Source organism: Oreochromis niloticus, unplaced genomic scaffold (genome assembly GCF_001858045.2).
Source record: "Oreochromis niloticus isolate F11D_XX unplaced genomic scaffold, O_niloticus_UMD_NMBU tig00002178_pilon, whole genome shotgun sequence".
NCBI lineage: Eukaryota > Metazoa > Chordata > Actinopteri > Cichliformes > Cichlidae > Oreochromis > Oreochromis niloticus.
The window spans coordinates 24631-43702 of record NW_020327591.1 but is presented as its reverse complement, the minus strand read 5'-3'; the positions used below and the strand labels follow the sequence as shown (position 1 = coordinate 43702).

At 41.8% G+C, this 19072-nt stretch overlaps 1 protein-coding gene across 1 annotated transcript in view; it reads right to left on the bottom strand.

Moving 5' to 3' along the window:
- LOC102079740 (multiple epidermal growth factor-like domains protein 11) overlaps positions 1-13749 on the bottom strand; it is a gene marked incomplete at both ends in the record, with an annotated part of 92464 nt that extends 78715 nt beyond the window's left edge. The window contains 1 exon segment of the mRNA XM_025904516.1: positions 13649-13749. Within this exon segment, the coding sequence (XP_025760301.1) occupies positions 13649-13749 (101 nt within the window).
- Positions 13750-19072: the final 5323 nt, after the last annotated feature.

Sequence of the window (19072 nt, the reverse complement as noted above, 5' to 3'; positions counted from 1 at the left end):
GTTCAGTGTTGGATTTGCCAAAATGTGGATGCAAGAAAACTGTCACTAATGAAGAAACATCAGTGGCTGTCCTAGCTTCATTCAGCAAGAGCCCACAGCGTAGCACTCGCCGCATGTCACTGGAGAGTGGCATTAGTCGAACATCCCTTCGGCGGATATTAGCTACTCACAAATGGCACCCTTACAAACTCCAGCTACTGCAGCATCTCAACGAGGATGACCCAGATCGGCACACAGAATTTGCAGAATGGGCAAAACAAAAATTGGAACAGGACCCTCAGTTCACGCAGAAGATTTTGTTCAGTGATGAGGCAAACTTTTATGTGAATGGTGAAGTTAACAAACAAAACCACCGCTATTGGTCTGACACTAACCCACATTGGATGGATCCCTCCAAGACTGTTGGAACAACAAAAGTGATGGTTTGGTGTGGTATATGGGGTACAACGATATTGGGTCCATTCTTCATCAATGGAAACCTCAAGGCCACTGGATATTTGAAATTGCTACATGATGATGTGTTTCCCTCTTTATGCACTGAAGCTGGCACGTTCCCTGAGTTTTTCCAGCAAGATGGTGCACCACCACATTATGGGTGCCAGGTCCGAGCATTCCTAGATGAACAGTTTCCTGGAAAGTGGATTGGTCGTCGTGGGCCAGTTGAATGGCCCCCAAGGTCTCCCAATCTGACCCCCTTAGACTTTTATCTTTGGGGTCATCTGAAGGCAATTGTCTATGGTGTGAAGATACGAGATGTGCAGCACCTGAAACTACGGATACTGGATGCCTGTGCTGGCATTTCTCCTGCGGTGTTGCTATCAGTGTGTGAAGAGTGTGAGAAGAGGGTTGCATTGACAATCCAACACAATGGGCAGCACACTGAACACATTTTATAAGTGGTCAGAAACTTGTAAATAACTCATGAAAGAATAAAGTTACGTTGAAACCAAGCACACCATTGTTTTTCTTGTGACATTACCAATAAGTTTGATGTGTCACATGGCCCTCTTCCTATTGAAAAAACAAAAGTTGTATCCAAGATGGCCGACTTCTAATTGGCCACCATGGTCACCACCCATCTTGAGGAGTTTTCCCCCTTACATATACTAATGTGCCACAAACAGGACTTTAATATCACCAGCCATTCCCATGTTATTACGGTGTATCCATATAAATGGCCCACCCTGTAGTATATTTACACTAACAACATGGTTCACGAAGGGCTTAAACTTGACAAATCTTAACATAGTGTGGAGTGTTTTCTTAAACAAAACTGAGGAAACTGAACAACTGAAGACAAAAGATGTGCCATGCCAAAAATATATATATATAGATGAACAGTATCTGAAAGACATCCTCAAGAAACAGGAATTTCAGGTTTCAGTAGTTTGTAGTTGTTAGTTTCCTTTTGCACTTTATGTTGGAGGACTAGCTGCCCATTGCTTCAATCTGATCCTTGCTGACTTAATTCTTGGCAAACCAGTGGTTGGAGGATGAGGAGCCCACTCCAGGTCCCCCTCCACCAACTCCCAAGAACAGATGTTGTAGTCGTCATCCTGGTCCTGATGAGACTGTGAACCACCAGAACCCACAGGCTCCCTCTCCAGGTTTTGCCCTGTGACTGGGCTGACCCCAGACAGTTGGACGTAGTTAAAAATATATTAGGCTGAACGCTCTTGAAAATTGCAGAGGAAAATAATGGGCTCTTGATATCTGCAAAGTCAAAGAAATGTGACTTTTGACTGTTGCTGACTGAATGATTGAATTCTTCGCAGTGTTTTGATTACACTATGCTTTTCATTCTTTAAATAGTAACATTAATACATGCGTGGCAGGTATAGTCTATTTCTGGTACTGGGAAAATCCTAGAACCAGACTGATTGTATTTAAGATCAATACATTAATTAATTGCTTGTAGTCTTGAAGTTAACTCAAAAAGATCACATCATGTTTGCTCTTACTGCACTGATAGTGCGTTTGGGATCATTGTCATGAAAAAAAAGTCAAACTCATGTCAAGAGCACTCAGAGAGCGCTGTTCCCCTCAGAGGGGGAACATGATGTTTTATGATGCCTGTTATTGTGTCATTGTGACACTGTATTTAAAAAATGTAAAGTGTGTTATACACCTCTTTCTGTGCCCTTTCAGATGATATATTAGTCGATATGGTTTCTAATTTTTCCAAGGTCAACTTTGAGCTTTAGCACTAACAATGAAGGTCAAGGTCAAGTGTGTAGCCAACCTAGGTACTCATGTCCCCCAAGGCCTATTATATTGTTGTGAAGTTTGTCAATGAGCCATAAAAAATTATGGGTAACATAGAGTTTTTACTGATTTTCACGTGGGAACTTGAACAACACCTGATTTTATTAAATCAGCTTAAGCTATTATTGGCATCTGCCATCACACAGAATTTGAAAATGATATGTTGAAATGACAAAAAGACAGACGAACAGATAAACTGACCCAATTACATACTTTTTTTGCCCTACTTTCATTGTGTTTTATTCCGCTTCTGTTGTGTTTTCTGTGCTTTTGCAGCACAGAATATTCAGCCTCTGGTCTGTGTCTGTGTTTTTATTCCCAAAGTCAGAGAAGTTCTCTGCTCTTTAGTTTGAAGCCTTTTCCACTCCCCAGTTGGATCACCTTGTCTAATCACCCCAGTCAGTTGAAGTACAAAATAGACCAGCTCAGCCACTCAGACTTTACCAGCTTATCAGCTTGTTCATTGTGGTAAACAGACCAGTCTCTTGGCTTATTTTGTAAACTAACGTCTTTGTTCCTTGTTCCAGTTTGTACCTCTGTCAGTCACAGGAGTTGTTCCAGCTTACTAAACCCACCTTCTTCCATACAACACTGGTGATCTCTCACCACACCTGGTACCATCATAAGCTCCGAGTTGTTCTGTGTGTGGGTTTAATAAAGAATGTGCACCTGAGTTTCTGTGTGTCTTGCCGCCAGTTTAGACAGTCATAACATTTTTCTATTTCAATTTTCAACTGCAGAAGGAAGCCTGACACTAGTTGACAGAAGTTGAGGAAGGATTGTTATTCAGTTATGGTTTAGACTGTTACAGAAACCAGGAGAGATTGGGTTTCAGAACAGCCACTGGAATAAAGACTTGGACTGTGTATAGGACTGTGTGGTAAATGCTCACTTACTAACTGGACTGGTGTTGTTCTGTGTGTTTGGGCCTGCTGTATTCCTATATATATTAATTTTAAATAATTTCCCTTTTTTGAGTTTTTTTTTAGAGAACTGTTTAACCAGTTCTATTACTTTTAGTCATGTAATCTTATTATTCAGTGCTACCTTAATTGTATATTTGTTTTTATTTGTGGGGAAATTAAAATAAATTGTTTAATAGAATTGTCCTTGCTCCCAGTCTGTTCTTTACACTGCTCTCTCCTCCTTACAACTAAAAGTTAATAAATTAAAGAGCAACAATAATATGATAAACTTTTCAGATTGGAGTGGTAAAGAAATCAAATATTTAGAACATATACTAGAAGGAACAGAATTTATTTCATTTGACAGACTAGTTACACAATATGGGAACAACAAGAAAAGATTTTTAGAATATCAACAAATTAAATCCATAGTAAAAAAGAAATTTAAACCGGGTCAAGTTGAACTACTAACACCACCAAGTGTGGTTCAATTTCTTACTCTTAAAACTCCCAAATTACTTTCCAAAATTTACAGAATGCTTTCTAAAACAGATGAATCAATATCACTTCCTATTGCAAAATGGGAAGCGGATTTATCAGTTAACTTAGACCAAAACTTCTGGTCTCAGATTTGCTTAAAAACCTTTCATCTAATTAGAAATCCCAGTCTTCAATTAATTCAATACAAAATACTACATAGAGTGCACTATACAGGTCATCGGATGTTCAAGATGGGCTTTACGTCTACCAACAACTGCTCACACTGCCAAACCAATTCACCGGACAATTACATCCACGCTCTTTGGTTCTGTCCACCAGTTCAGAAGTTTTGGCGCGAGATATGTGAAGACTTATCGAAGTGTCTGAAATGTAACATTCCAACTTCCCCGTGTGTTTGTTGGGCAGCTTAGATAATGTCACTACAGAAAAGAATATAGCCCATATGGTTTTCACTGCCCTATGCATAGCCAAGAAAACAGTCCTCATGAACTGGAAAAATAAAAATAATCTTAATTCTAACCAATATAGAAATTATCTATTAGATTACATTAGTCTTGATACAGCCTCTGCCACCACATCAGATCAATTGCTCTGGGCTCCTTTGATCAGCTCCATCACCTAGTGGGGGTGGGTGGTCATAGTTTGGTCCCACCTTCACTGTTGTGATTGGTGTGGGGGTAGGGACAGGCTTAGGGCGTCGGGGGGTTCCCCGGGAGCATCTCCCTTGGGGGGCTCAACCCGGGGTAGTGGTCATGGCCTATTAAGGGCTCTGTTGGCTCTTAGGTGACGGTTTCATCGTGGCTGCATGCAGCGGGGCTAGGGGAGGGTCTGTGCTGACGGACGTGGGTTACTGACCTGGTAGCCTGGCTGCCTCTAGGTGGGTCCGGGACGGGCGTGAGGTTCTGGGGGCACTCCGTCTCTGGGCAGGGGCCCTGGCCGGGCCTTGGGGGCTTGGGTCCTGGTTGGTGTGTTGCTGGGGTTGTGGGCGGGTGGGTGTATGGGGGCCCAGCCCTGGCGCAGGGTGCCGCCGGTGCATCGAGCCACCTGGGGGGCTCTTCAACTGGTGGGGGAGGTTGTCACATCTTGTAGGAGCCTTCCTCTCTTCAGGAACTCTCTCTGCAGGAGGGGGAGATACAGGAGAGGTGGAGGAAGATCTCAGCCTGGGCGTCTATTGTCTTGTGTAGTCTGGAAGATGAGTGGATGATGGGGTGGGTGCAGTTTTCTCTGTGGTGGGGTCGGGTGAGCTGTCCCGGGCTCTGTGGGGCCAGCTGCCTCCCTCTTCCCGCTCCACCACAATCACCCACACATGCAGGGCCTTGGGGTAAGGGTGTGTCACCAGGGTGCAAAGGAGGCATTCCCCCCCCCCCCCCTTCTGTCCCCTTCTGGCTGCCTCTGCCTCAATTTTATCCCACAACTCAGACATTCACATTACTCACACTCTCATAACACATACATATAGGATCTTGGGAGTGGGCACACCACACAGAATCCAAATTACCATCAGGGTGTACGACCTCACCCCTGGCGTGGTTGCCCACCTCCCAATTTTAAATACACGTAGACATTGAGGGCTAGCAGGAGGGGCTATGCACTTACCTGCTGCTCTCTGGCAGGTAGCTCCATGCCCTCCTGGGTTTTAAATGCACCTTAGAACACACATACATCAACACTACATATGAGCGGGTGGAGGGAGGTTTGGAGTCTTCTCACACCCCCGTTCTCTGCGGCCTGCTGGAGCTAGGAGGAGGAGTTGGCCGTCTGACTGGGGTCTGGAATGTGGGGCCTCCCTGCTGCTGCGGAGTCGGGGCGGTCTGCTTCTCCCCACCGCAGGGAAAAGGGTAACACCACCTGGGTCTGGGTGCAGTTTCCCCCTCCAGGGGCAAGGCAACTAGACCCGGTTCTTAGAGTACGCTCTCTATGTCTGTCTCCACGTTGGCTGAGTGTGGAGTAATTGCATATGAGAGCATGAGGGTGGGAATGGATGTTTGTATCTGTGTGTGCCTGTATGTCTGTGTCTATATGTCAGGTTGGGTATCAGACGTCACCTCTCTGGGGACATCTCAGGCCCTCCAAGGTATGGAGGCCTATCTCCCTCCACTTCCCCTGCCGGTGGCGGACGCCCTCAGACATCGGTGCGTTGGTGGTTCTTTGTGTCCGGGGATGGGCGTCCAGGTACACACCGGTTCACTCCTTGGTGGCTGCTTGCCGGGGCCTGGGGCTCGCTCGGGCCACTTCGGGGGTGGGGTGCCCTCGGCCTCTCGTCCTGGGGCTCGGTCACTCAGGCACGGCTGGCTGCTGGCAGAGCTCACGGGCACGTCACTGCAAGCCCCCCTGGCTTCTGCTCCGCGGCTGCTGAGTGACCCCTCATCTGGGACTCTCCTCAGCTCTTTCTGGGATAGTGGCGCGGCTGCCCCTCTGTTGGTCTTCCTTGGTCTCTTGTGTTCTGGGGGCCTCTGGATGTCTGGAGTTTTGATCTCCTCCATACCTGCTTCATGCCCTGGAGGACGGGGCTGTGGCCCCCCCCCACACCCTCTAGCCGATCATTACATGAAGGAACCTTTTAAATACAAGCGCGTCCATGCTCACAGGTGTACACACGGGTGCTCACACGCACACAAACTACACCCTTTTTGGCTCCTACCTCAAAGCACACTGTGCGCTGTCAATCTTACATGCTGCACAATAATGTTTAATATTTAGTATTTACTGTCATATTCCCATATATCATTGTGATGTTGTTTATTCTATTACTCTCGTTTTCTGTTTTCTTTCTCAACAGGTGATCGATATATGTATTTTTTGTCTGCTTATTCTGTTGGTTTTTGTTTTTTGCCCTTTTTCCCCCGTCCCTCTTCTCAGCTGTTTTTCTTTCCCTCTGTCATGATTCGGCTGTGTGCGGGCAGGATGAGGACCCAAACGCAAGCTCACGGAGGCAGGAATGAACTCAAAACGCAGCTTTATTGCTGGACAGGAAGACCATACAAACTAAACTGGAAACTAAACATATTGCACGGAGAAACACACGGCCATGAATGAGGGAGAACGCGACACAGGACTGAGGGAGACGCGGAACTAAATACACAGAGGGTTAACAAGGGGAGTGGGCGCACACGGGGAACACAGGTGACACTGATAATCATAATGAGACAGGGCAGGAGTGAACACAACATGACGCATACTGACGAGGGACTGTCAAAGTAAAACAGGAAGTGCACAGAGGTTCAGACAGGCGGAGAGAGAGAGGACAGACATAACGGGCTGGGGAAGACATTGAATGAAACACAAGGAGGGGAAACGAGGGCTCACAGATACACAGAGGGGCACACAGGGGGGTAATCAAATAAGGAACATCTTGGCAGAACCTAGGAACCACGGCATAATGAAAGAACAAAGTACAAAACACATGAAAACTAAGAATACTGGGCCAACGTGGCCCAGGACCATGACACCCTCTTTCTTTCTCCCCTTTCTTTCCCCCAATCAAGTCTGTCCCGTATTCAGCAAGTGAAAATAAAATAAACAATAAAAGGTGAATCAAATAGACCATTATGGCAAGGCTGGGATGGTCCATTTGGTAAAGTAAATCCGTTGGGCATCTTTCTTCGCCTTTAGACAATAATTCTGATGGCAAAAGAGCCAAACGGGACAGGCGCAAAAAAATAAATAAATAAATTAAAGAGCATTGTCAGGCCCTTTAAATCTAGGTCACATTGTTGTTAACAGTAATTCTGCCACTTAGCTTGGCTTTGTCTTTACCACTTGGCCACAGGTACACAAAATTAAGTCACTGCATTCTGTTAATCCTGGTGATTACTGCATGGCTTTAGTGGAGAAAAAATATTTTAGAGTAAAATTAGAAATTCAGTTTATATATTTTATTTATTCCAGAACAAATAAGCAGTTGTGTTTTCTCATGGTACCTCCAGGATTTATAAATTTTTCACACAGCGATGGCACTCTAATGCCCCTGAGAGGACCCCGTTACTCTGCGGCCTTTGCTTGTTCACACTGAACTGAAGAAAGCTGGTATGCCACACTCCATGAAAATGGAAACAAGGCCATTTAAAAATCCCTTTGGAGATTATGCTGATTACAACATTGTGAGGTTGCAACTTTTTACCCAGATTAATCAAAACATTTGAACAAAATTCAATAAAAGCCTTTTTAGGATCACTTTTAATGGCATTTTAATCATGAAAAAATGCAAATACACGAAGGATTTCAGTTGATTCTTTGTCTGAACACACTGTCAGATGTAATAACATAAATAGATGTGTGACAGAACCAGGAGCGCATGTTGTGGGATTCTTCTTTAACAATTAAGAGCAGAAGCTTAATGAGACTGGGTTCATCATGTACAAGTATATCTCCTCTGAAAACAACATCTGTTGTTTCGTCTGCTCTGTTTAATTGTTTGTTTGTTTTTAACTGATTTAAGAGCTGTTACTTACTTTGACTGGCAAAGTACTTTGAGCTTCAGACAGAAATAATTGTGTAGAGAAATATTGCACTGACCAATGGACTGTTCCCATGAAGCAGGGAATACAACTAGATGATACGTCCAATACTGAATAAAGGTTTTCTTCAACTTGAATGCAAAATAATTTGATTGACCTGATGAATTCACCAAAATGACCAAAGACAACTAACAGCATAGCTTTGAAAATAGTTTAGATTTGCTGTCTGATGTCTAAAGAAACATTTTGTGCTTACAGTTTGTTTGAGATTTTGCTCAGTGTCTTTTTTTTTTCTTTTACCAGTTTTCCTTCCATTTACAGAGATTCACAGCTGCCTGTGGTCAAACTTTAGGTAGAAATAGATTGACTTTGTTACAGAGCTCGACTGATCTTCATTTTGACAGCTCTTACAGCAGATATAGGTAACTGTGAAAAGATAACTACTGAGATTGAACGACTGTTCCACAATGTACACTGCAATTTTAACAAGCCTGCATACTTTGTGCGTGCATCAAGTGGAAAAAGTTTGAAAATAACAATGCATATGACAGGAAAATGGTTTTGTTTGTCACAGAGACGTTATGCATAACACATGTTCTCTTACGGTTGGAATATTAAGGAGAAAGTGCTGTCTGATAACAAACAAACACTGTTAAATACATTTTTGGTTTTGATCAACCACAGTGTGCATTTGTTGGGTTTTTATAGCATCTATATTTTATGTCTAAGAAGAAACTAGCAGGAAAAATGTAACACATGTTCAGTCATTTATGTGGACTATAATCACTCGGGATGGGAATTTATAAGAACTTAGCGATTCTGATTTCAATATTGATATCACTTATCGACTCGATTCATTGTAGATTCTCTTATAAATTCTCATTGGGTTTTTAAAGGTCATGTATTACACAGAACACTCTTATTTAAAGTAATGCAGTATGTGACTTAGTTATTCGCTGGAGACAGTAATTTATTATACTAGTCATTACATTGCTTTTACATCATGTTTCTCTGATATTAAAATGATATGAAACACACTGTCTCATAATTACCAATTAACAATATAAACCTAGAGGCCCCACACACCAACACAAATCCCTGTCATTATTAGGACAAACGTGTGATCATTCTATGAGTATTTAGGTATGAACACAAAGCCGTCAGCGCAAAGCAAAGATGAAAACCAACACAAAGCGTGTAAACTCATCACCACAGTGACTCTACTGCAGAAAAATGAGCAGAGCCTGCAGTCTGACTGCTCATCACTACTTTTATTACCCAGTTACTTAGTGTCAGTTTGCTCAGCTTTAACGGCACTCTGGGTTTTTGGTTAGCTTAATACCTTTGTGTTAGCATGTTAGCAGTTGTTTCTGTCCTGGATGAAGTTTGCATTTTACCATTGTGCGCGTGCTTTTGTGCAATAAAATGAATTAAATTATAATAAATAAAAACAAATCATGTTCATATCGATGCAGTAGACTGTGGAACTTTCTTCCTCTGGCACACAAACTAAAATCAGCTGATTGTAGTGCGAGTGGAACCTACAAGCAGAATAAATAAGTGACAAGCAAACTGATAATGCTGAGGAACTGAACTTATTCCCATTCACATCTTGTATGCAGAACGCAAAGTGAACCGGAGTCAGATTCCTTGTTTGTCTGCACAAATTTGGCCAAATAAAGACGATTATGATTTTGATAATCACCATTCCATCAATGACAGCAAACATCATCACAAAATCAAGTATTTTACAACAATGGCAGCCATATATGGCAGTCAACATATATGTTGACTGCCATTGTGCACCACTGACTTTTGGGCAAGTGGATGACTTTAGCTGACTTTTCTATGACTTACCTGACAGAGGTGAGAATGCAAATATCATACACAGTTGCGTTGGACATTAGCTGTCTGTGAATAGCATTAGTGAGTGGGTGTCATGTGTTGCATTTCCTGGATCCAGGCATCCCCCTCACCTAAACCACACAAAGTGGGTTATTTTCTGCTGCATGTTTCATGTGACAAAAAAAAGAGATGATAGAAATATTCCAGCCTGATTCCCTCCAAATTGTCCGAAGTAAAGTCTTTCTTTGAAATCACTCATCTTTTTTATCATTTTTCGTTTTTCATAGAGATCGTGTAGAACAGTATATACAACACACTGTTATTTGTACTCTAATCACCGATTAGAGTACAAATGAGTTGTGTAATGTCATGGCTAGTGCTGCGTGGCAGGTAAGACGAAGGACCCAAAATGCCGGATTCAGAAACAGAGATTTAACTTAGGGCGCAACTTTATTGCTGGAGAAACTCTTCATAGCAGTAAACGTGACAAAAACAAACCAAAACCACAAATGCAGGACTAAAATCTAAACTGGAGAACAGGAACCTAGAAACTAAGAATACTCAGGACACAAAGGGAGGAGACACAACACAAAGAGGGTACGACGCAACACCGAGCAGGGGATAACAGAGGGCTGAAATAAGACGGAGTAATCAGGAAACGGGAGACAGAAGGGAAACACAGCTGGTACTAATTACCCAGACGAGACGGGGAACAGAGGCTGAACACAGAGCAGGACTGTCAAAATAAAACAGGAAGCACACGGCAGACACAGACTAGACACTGAACAGAGGGAACACCGAGTACAAGGACAGGAAGGACATGAGACATGACTGACTGGGGAACAAGAGAATAAACACGAGGGCAGAACAAAACCTAAGAACTAGAAATCACAAACCCAGGAGTACTAGAGCTCTAGAAATACAAACCAGAAACCGAAACCCTAACAGTCATGAACCATGATGAAATCAAAAATAAATGTACAAAACTCAAAACACTGGGTCACCGACCCGCGACCATGACATGTGATAGGTAAATGGTGTGGCATCTATATAAAACTCTTCTAGTGTAGACTGAATTAGTCTGTTAAACATAAAAATGCACACTTGTGAGCTAGTTTGTTTACAGACCTGGAGTGTTTCTGTTTATATCAAAGTCTGGTTCATTTTCACCCTTGGTTTGATTCATTTGTGTAGCTATGAACAAAGTAATTGCACTTAGGTCTGGACCAAACAAACCGGATAGTCTTGGTACAGTTTCAACTGGACTCCAGAGCAATTCGTTTACAGTGTGAACGTAACCCAACCTTGATCTTCACCAACTAACAGGTCTGCATTACAAGTTTGAGCTAAAAAATGCCTCGTAGTCACGCATGCTTTACATTCTGTACTGTAGGTACTGTAGATGTGCAAAGGACTGTATGAAGTAGCCATGTAATGAACGTAAATTCGTCGTGTTCTCCACTAGTTAAGAACTCACCAACTTCTTCCTCTATTTACTTTTGTTCCTCCCATCCCAGGCGCATCTGCGCAGCGAGCAAACTGAACATTGTCATGTGGTTTGTTGTAATGAGTTTACAAACTCATTAACTGATTCGGGCAGGATTAAACAAACTATAGGTGTGAAAACACTCTCAGACGTACAAGGGAGCTGGGGATCAAACCAGGAAACAAAATAAGTCTAAACAGCAAAGTCCAACAGTGACATTTATTTGGTGAGAAAAAAGTTTATCACAGTGTTCAGGTTACTGAAAGAGGACCTATTAATAGTTAAAATGGAGTTCTTCCTTCCCACTGTCGCCTAAGCGCTTGCTCATAGGTGGTCATATCATATGTTGAGTTTTCTTCTTGGGTCTTTTTTGTATGATTGTAGGACTTGTACCTTACAATATAAAGCACCTTGAGCCATCTGTTGTTGTGATTTGATTGTAAAAATAAAACTGAACTGAATTGAATCCGTTTGAGGTAACGTGATTTACTCAGGTTGTAGAAAAGACATACAGTGGCTTGCAAAAGTATTCGGCCCCCTTGAACTTTCCCACATTTTGTCACATTACAGCCACAAACATGAATCAATGTTATTGGAATTCCAGGTGAAAGACCAATACAAAGTGGTGTACACGTGAGAAGTGGAACGAAAATCATACATGATTCCAAACATTTTTTACAAATAAATAACTGAAAAGTGGGGTGTGCGTAATTATTCAGCCCCCTGAGTCAATATTTTGTAGAACCACCTTTTGCTGCAATTACAGCTGCCAGTCTTTTAGGGTATGTCTCTACCAGCTTTGCACATCTACAGACTGAAATCCTTGCCCATTCTTCTTTGCAAAACAGCTCCAGCTCAGTCAGATTAGATGGACAGCGTTTGTGAACAGCAGTTTTCAGATCTTGCCGCAGATTCTCGATTGGATTTAGACACCAGACAGGTCAGGGATAAAGTTACTGAGAAATTTAAAGCAGGCTTAGGCTACAAAAAGATTTCCCAAGCCTTGAACATCCCACGGAGCACTGTTCAAGCCATCATTCAGAAATGGAAGGAGTATGGCACAACTGTAAACCTACCAAGACAAGGCCGTCCACCTAAACTCACAGGCCGAACAAGGAGAGCGCTGATCAGAAATGCAGCCAAGAGGCCCATGGTGACTCTGGACGAGCTGCAGAGATCTACAGCTCAGGTGGGGGAATCTGTCCATAGGACAACTATTAGTCGTGCACTGCACAAAGTTGGCCTTTATGGAAGAGTGGCAAGAAGAAAGCCATTGTTAACAGAAAACCATAAGAAGTCCCGTTTGCAGTTTGCCACAAGCCATGTGGGGGACACAGCAAACATGTGGAAGAAGGTGCTCTGGTCAGATGAGACCAAAATGGAACTTTTTGGCCAAAATGCAAAACGCTATGTGTGGTGGAAAACTAACACTGCACATCACTCTGAACACACCATCCCCACTGTCAAATATGGTGGTGGCAGCATCATGCTCTGGGGGTGCTTCTCTTCAGCAGGGACAGGGAAGCTGGTCAGAGTTGATGGGAAAATGGATGGTGCCAAATACAGGGCAATCTTGGAAGAAAACCTCTTGGAGTCTGCAAAAGACTTGAGACTGGGGCGGAGGTTCACCTTCCAGCAGGACAACGACCCTAAACAGAAAGCCAGGGCAACAATGGAATGGTTTAAAACAAAACATATCCATGTGTTAGAATGGCCCAGTCAAAGTCCAGATCTAAATCCAATCCAGAATCTGAGGCAAGATCTGAAAACTGCTGTTCACAAACGCTGTCCATCTAATCTGACTGAGCTGGAGCTGTTTTGCAAAGAAGAATGGGCAAGGATTTCAGTCTGTAGATGTGCAAAGCTGGTAGAGACATACCCTAAAAGACTGGCAGCTGTAACTGCAGCAAAAGGTGGTTCTACAAAGTATTGACTCAGGGGGCTGAATAATTACGCACACCCCACTTTGCAGTTATTTATTTGTAAAAAATGTTTGGAATCATGTATGATTTTCGTTCCACTTCTCACGTGTACACCACTTTGTATTGGTCTTTCACCTGGAATTCCAATAACATTGATTCATGTTTGTGGCTGTAATGTGACAAAATGTGGAAAAGTTCAAGGGGGCCGAATACTTTTGCAAGCCACTGTAAATGCTAAAATGGTGTTAAGGAATCTGCAGGACTTACGAACACACAGTTCTCCACTTTCATAGAAGCCTGGGCAACACTGAGAGCGTCGCCTGTACATGGTCCTTACACCTCTCCTATAGGCGGTCTTGTAGCTGATCCTGTGTAAGTGACATAAACACAGTAAAGGTATTAATGTTAAAAGATGTGTGGCGCTGACCACACTGATGTATAAAACAAAAAATGTAAGCTTGCAATGAATTATTTTCACAACAACAGAAAATGATTGTGTGAATGCACTTTCACCAGTCCATCCCACAAAAAGGCTTTCAATGAACACGTCACTCAGCATTGTCACTCAATACCAGGTCGCTTAAGAACACAGGAGTCACTACACTTATAAAGGATGAGCAGCACTTAAATGTTTAGGGGAGCTTCTCCACTCGTTCAAGGACAAGGATGTTTTCTAATATTTCAGTTTAAGATAAATGAATCAGCTCTTAGATAAACTAACATGGTCATCAAAGCTGATATGCCAACAGTTGCTCATCAGAATGACTCAAGCATTGTGCCACTGTTTGTGTTACATACAACCAATGTTGGGGAGTAACAGAATACATGTACCGACGTTACGTATTTACAATAACATGAGTGACTGTATTGTGTTACAGTTACCGTTTAAAAAGGTGATCATTAGAATACAATTACTTTGTTGAAATAAATGAATTACACGGTGTTCTTTTCCGGTTTCCTATGTTAGGCTATCCTCTGTCTAATTTAGGTAATTTCACACATTGCCGTAAACCGAAACAAAACACAAAATAAGAGGCTCTAATGCAAGCTTCCTGTCAATGTTGGTGGCGTCAGTTCCACAATAGACTCAGCAGTGCATTCCTGCCCGTGCCAGCAGTGTACGGGCAGGAATGCATTTCTTACTGACCGTGCAATGCAAACTCTGTTTGTCAGCAACCAAGCTGCTCTCAGCATCAAGAGACTTCAACCTAAAGAAACATCTGGAAGTAAGTTCTTTTTAAAAACTAATGTTAGCCTACTGCAGCTAGCTTGTTTTAGTTGTCGTAGCTACCTGGGTTATTTGCCACTTCAGTATCTTCGATGTACTATTCCTGTGTGATTTATTACTATTACTGAAGTAACATTATTACTGAGGTTAGTTCCAGTGTCGGGAATAAGTACAAGTAACGGCGTTACTAACGGCGTTACTTTTTTCAGTAACGAGTAATCTAACTAATTACTATTCCTATCGTTACAACGCCGTTACCGTTACTAACAAGAAAATGCGGTGCGGTCGCGTTACTATTTTTCAACAAACAGACGGTTGAAGCTGTGTTCAGCTTACCGAACCTTATATCAGCTGCACGGAAGTAGCTGTCTACCTAAGTAATCTGGGCGCTACAGCTTTAAGCAGCTGCGCGCTCCCGCAGGCGGCAATCACTTTCTGGTAGACAATCACTTTTTGGCACAACAGCTGGAGCTCAAGGGGGCAAAACAATCGCCTGAGTGCTGCTGTTTGACTGAGGAAGAATAAAGTAAATGGTAAATGGCCTGTATTTATATAGTGCTTTTCTAGTCCCTAAGGACCCCAAAGAGCTTTACATATCCAGTCATTCACCCATTCACACACTGGTGATGGCAAGCTACGTTGCAGCCACAGCCACCCTGGGGCGCACTGACAGAGGCGAGGCTGCCGGACACTGGCGCCACCGGGCCCTCTGACCACCACCAGTAGGCAACGGGTGAAGTGTCTTGCCCAAGGACACAACGACCGAGACTGTCCGAGCCGGGGCTCGAACCGGTAACCTTCTGATTACAAGGCGAACTCTCAACTCTTGAGCCCACGATCGCCCCGTGGTAAGTAGTCATGGTAAGCCAATCACATGACCACTTTAAGATGACAAAGCAACAAGGTGATATATACAATTTTTAAATTGTGTTGATAGGCCACGTAAAACCAGAGTCATGATAAACAATATATACACAGCGTTTTTTCCTCAATAGTTTCGTCACGTTTACTGTCTAAGGACAGCGCCAGCAAGCACTCTCTGTTTATGACCAGAAAATAAAAAAACAAAACAAAAAACAGCCCGTTTGTGTTGGTGGAATAATGCACCATGTCGACCAATCAAAAAGTGATATGACAACATGACATTTGGTTGTTTAGGAAGAGGGGGAAGTTTTAGGAGTGACGGCGAGAGAGAGAGAGAGAGAGAGAGACAGAGAGAGAGCAGAAAAAGAGAGAGAGCGAGTTTTGAGATGTGAGAGATTTGTGACGTTTAGCGTGTTTGGAGTGTGTAGTTAATGTGTTGTCTTGTGTAGTTAGTGTGTAGTGTTGTGGATGGTTTTGTGTTGTGTGTCAGAACAATGAGGCGACTGCTGTCTCCAGGTAGAAACAGGAGCAGTGATACACCTGCTGCTGTCAGGCCTGCAGGTATCAGGCTGTGATGTTCTCCTTTATAGTGGACAGAAGTTATTTTTTTGGAGTGGCACAAATAATTTGTGTGGCAGCTTATTGAAGAACAGCTGATTGTTCTGTAAATAGTTTGAAATGGTTATTTAAAAAAGGGTAAAAGGTAAATGGATACAAATAACTTTGTTGTTTGTAAAACTTGTGCATATGATTTTAAAATTGACTAGATGTTACAATCCCGGACATTGCATTGCTTTTAATGGAGAAAATCTTGAGGGATGGCTGTTATGAGGAAAAGCAGCCCAGAAACTTTACCAGCAGCACACATCGTTGTGTGCCTCAACTTTCGTTGCCAGCTAACTTGCCATTTTCCCTGGTTAGGTTTAGGGATTAGAGATCCTAAATTGTTAAAATTTGGGACACATCGTCAGTAGTGGACCTTGGATTCATCAGGTTAATAAACATGTTTGTGGTTGTTACAGTAAAATATATAACTTATTCTATAGAGACTTTATGTTTTTTGTCTGATTTTAGATCAATTGTGCTAATACAGTATGTCAAAATGAAAACATAACTGTAAATTCAGACACGTGAGGTTGTGCTGAAGAGGATGATACCAAACAAGGCAAAGTAAACAGTTTTTAAAGGTGAAATGTAGAAGTCAAATTAAAAGTAGTTAAAATGGCCAATTATACCCTGGACCCCAGAGGGTTAAACTTTTTTTTTTTTAAAGTAACGCAATAGTTACTAATTACTTTTAGAATCTTGTAACTCAGTTACTAACTCAGTTTTTCAAAGTAACTTGCCCAACACTGGTTAGTTCATAGTTCATAGACCGTAGACTGTTAGACTTGATGGATAGCATTAACAACCTGCTAGCTAATCATGTATAGTTATGAAAGCAGTCTATGAACTAACTTCAGCTAACGCCAGCTAACAATGTTAGCTCGGTGGCGAGTACCCTTAAGTAATAGTAATAAATCACACAGCAATAGTACAGTTGTAAAAAGCATGACAATATATTAAGTAATCCAAAGTATTCAGAATACATTACTCTCATTGAGTAACTTAACAGAATACGTTGCAAACTACATTTGGGGCGTGTATTCTGTAATCTGTAGTGGAATACATTTTAAAAGTAACCTTCCCAACACTGCATATAACATACTTTTACATACTTTTTCTGAGGTACAGAAAAAGGAACTCAGAAGATGTGATCACGAGAGCTGTGTTAAAAACAAATATCTTGCTTTGAAAGTTTTATTTTATACTGAAGTGTCATTGAGATCAAGATCAATTTAAAGAGTCCTGAAAGCAAAACATGTCAGCACTTCAGTGATGGCCTTTTATTTAGCAATAGTTAGCAGAAAAAAAATTAAAAATTATATTTCAGTAGCCTATTATAGACTATTATTATGTGTGCCTATGCCAAGAGGCACACATATTACTATTCGTCGGATTTATTATGTGTGCCTATGCCAAGAGGCACACATATTACTATTCGTCGGATTTATTATTATGTGTGCCTATGCCAAGAGGCACACATATTACTATTCGTCGGATTTATTATTATGTGTGCCTATGCCAAGAGGCACACATATTACTATTCGTCGGATTTATTATTCTTATTCTTATTCTTATTATTATTATTCTCCATCTTCATTACTATTCGTCGGATTTATTATTCTTATTATTATTATGTGTGCCTATGCCAAGAGGCACACATATTACTATTCGTCGGATTTATTATTATTATGTGTGCCTATGCCAAGAGGCACACATATTACTATTCCTCGGATTTATTATCATTATTATTATTATTATTATGTGTGCCTATGCCAAGAGGCACACATATTACTATTCCTCGGATTTATTATTATTATTATGTGTGCCTATGCCAAGAGGCACACATATTACTATTCGTCGGATTTATTATTCTTCTGATTATTATTATTATGTGTGCCTATGCCAAGAGGCACACATATTACTATTCCTCGGATTTATTATGTGTGCCTATGCCAAGAGGCACACATATTACTATTCCTCGGATTTATTATTATGTGTGCCTATGCCAAGAGGCACACATATTACTATTCGTCGGATTTATTATGTGTGCCTATGCCAAGAGGCACACATATTACTATTCGTCGGATTTATTGTGTGGATGCTGGAGGCATCCACACTATTGTTTTCCTGTTTCTCTTTATTCTTTATTATTATTGTGTGGATGCCCTCAAGGGATTCCACACTATTGAGTTCCTGTTTCTCTTTATTCTTTATCTTTATTATTCTTCATCTGCAAGTTGCTTCCGTACGTTTTTCGGCGCTTAACTACTGCCTCAGCTTTCAGCCGATTTTCACCGTTCAAATCTTAAAAAATTCTGCTCTTTCTGCTCTTTCCAGCTATGACTTTTGGTGCTCATAACTGCTATACTTTTTGAGATATTGAATTTTTTTTGCAATATTTTTTGCCCATTTCTGCCATATCATCAGTGGCCTCACTGATTTTCCTTGCCGGGTTGACCTGTGTTTTAGCTCAGTGAGATGAGCATCCGTTCTCAGACTGGGAGGCCCGGGTTCAAATCCCGCTTATGGCAACATTTCTTTCAGTTAACAGTTAAACTTTTTTAACTCAATTTCAGCTTTTTCACCCCTTTTCAGCAAAATTTTCAGTTTTTTCACCACTTTTCAGCACAAATCCCAGCTTTTTCAGCTATTTTCAGCAAAAACATCTTTTCAGCAGAATTCTGAAAAGAGTTCTGCAGAACTCTTTTCAACAGAAATTCTGCTGATTGAACTCTTTTCAGCAGAATTTTCACCTCTTTTCAGCCCAAATTCTGCGTATTCACCTCTTCTGCAAAATTTTCAGCTTTTTCACCTCTCATTAGCACAAATCTCAGCAGTTTTCAGGAAAAACTCTTTTGAGCAGAAATTCTGCTGATTCATCTCTTTTCAGCGCAATTTTCTGCTTCTTTACCTCTTTTCAGCAGAAATTCTGCTGATTCACCTCTTTTCTGCAAAATTTTCAGCCTTTTCACCTCTTATCAGCACAATTCTCA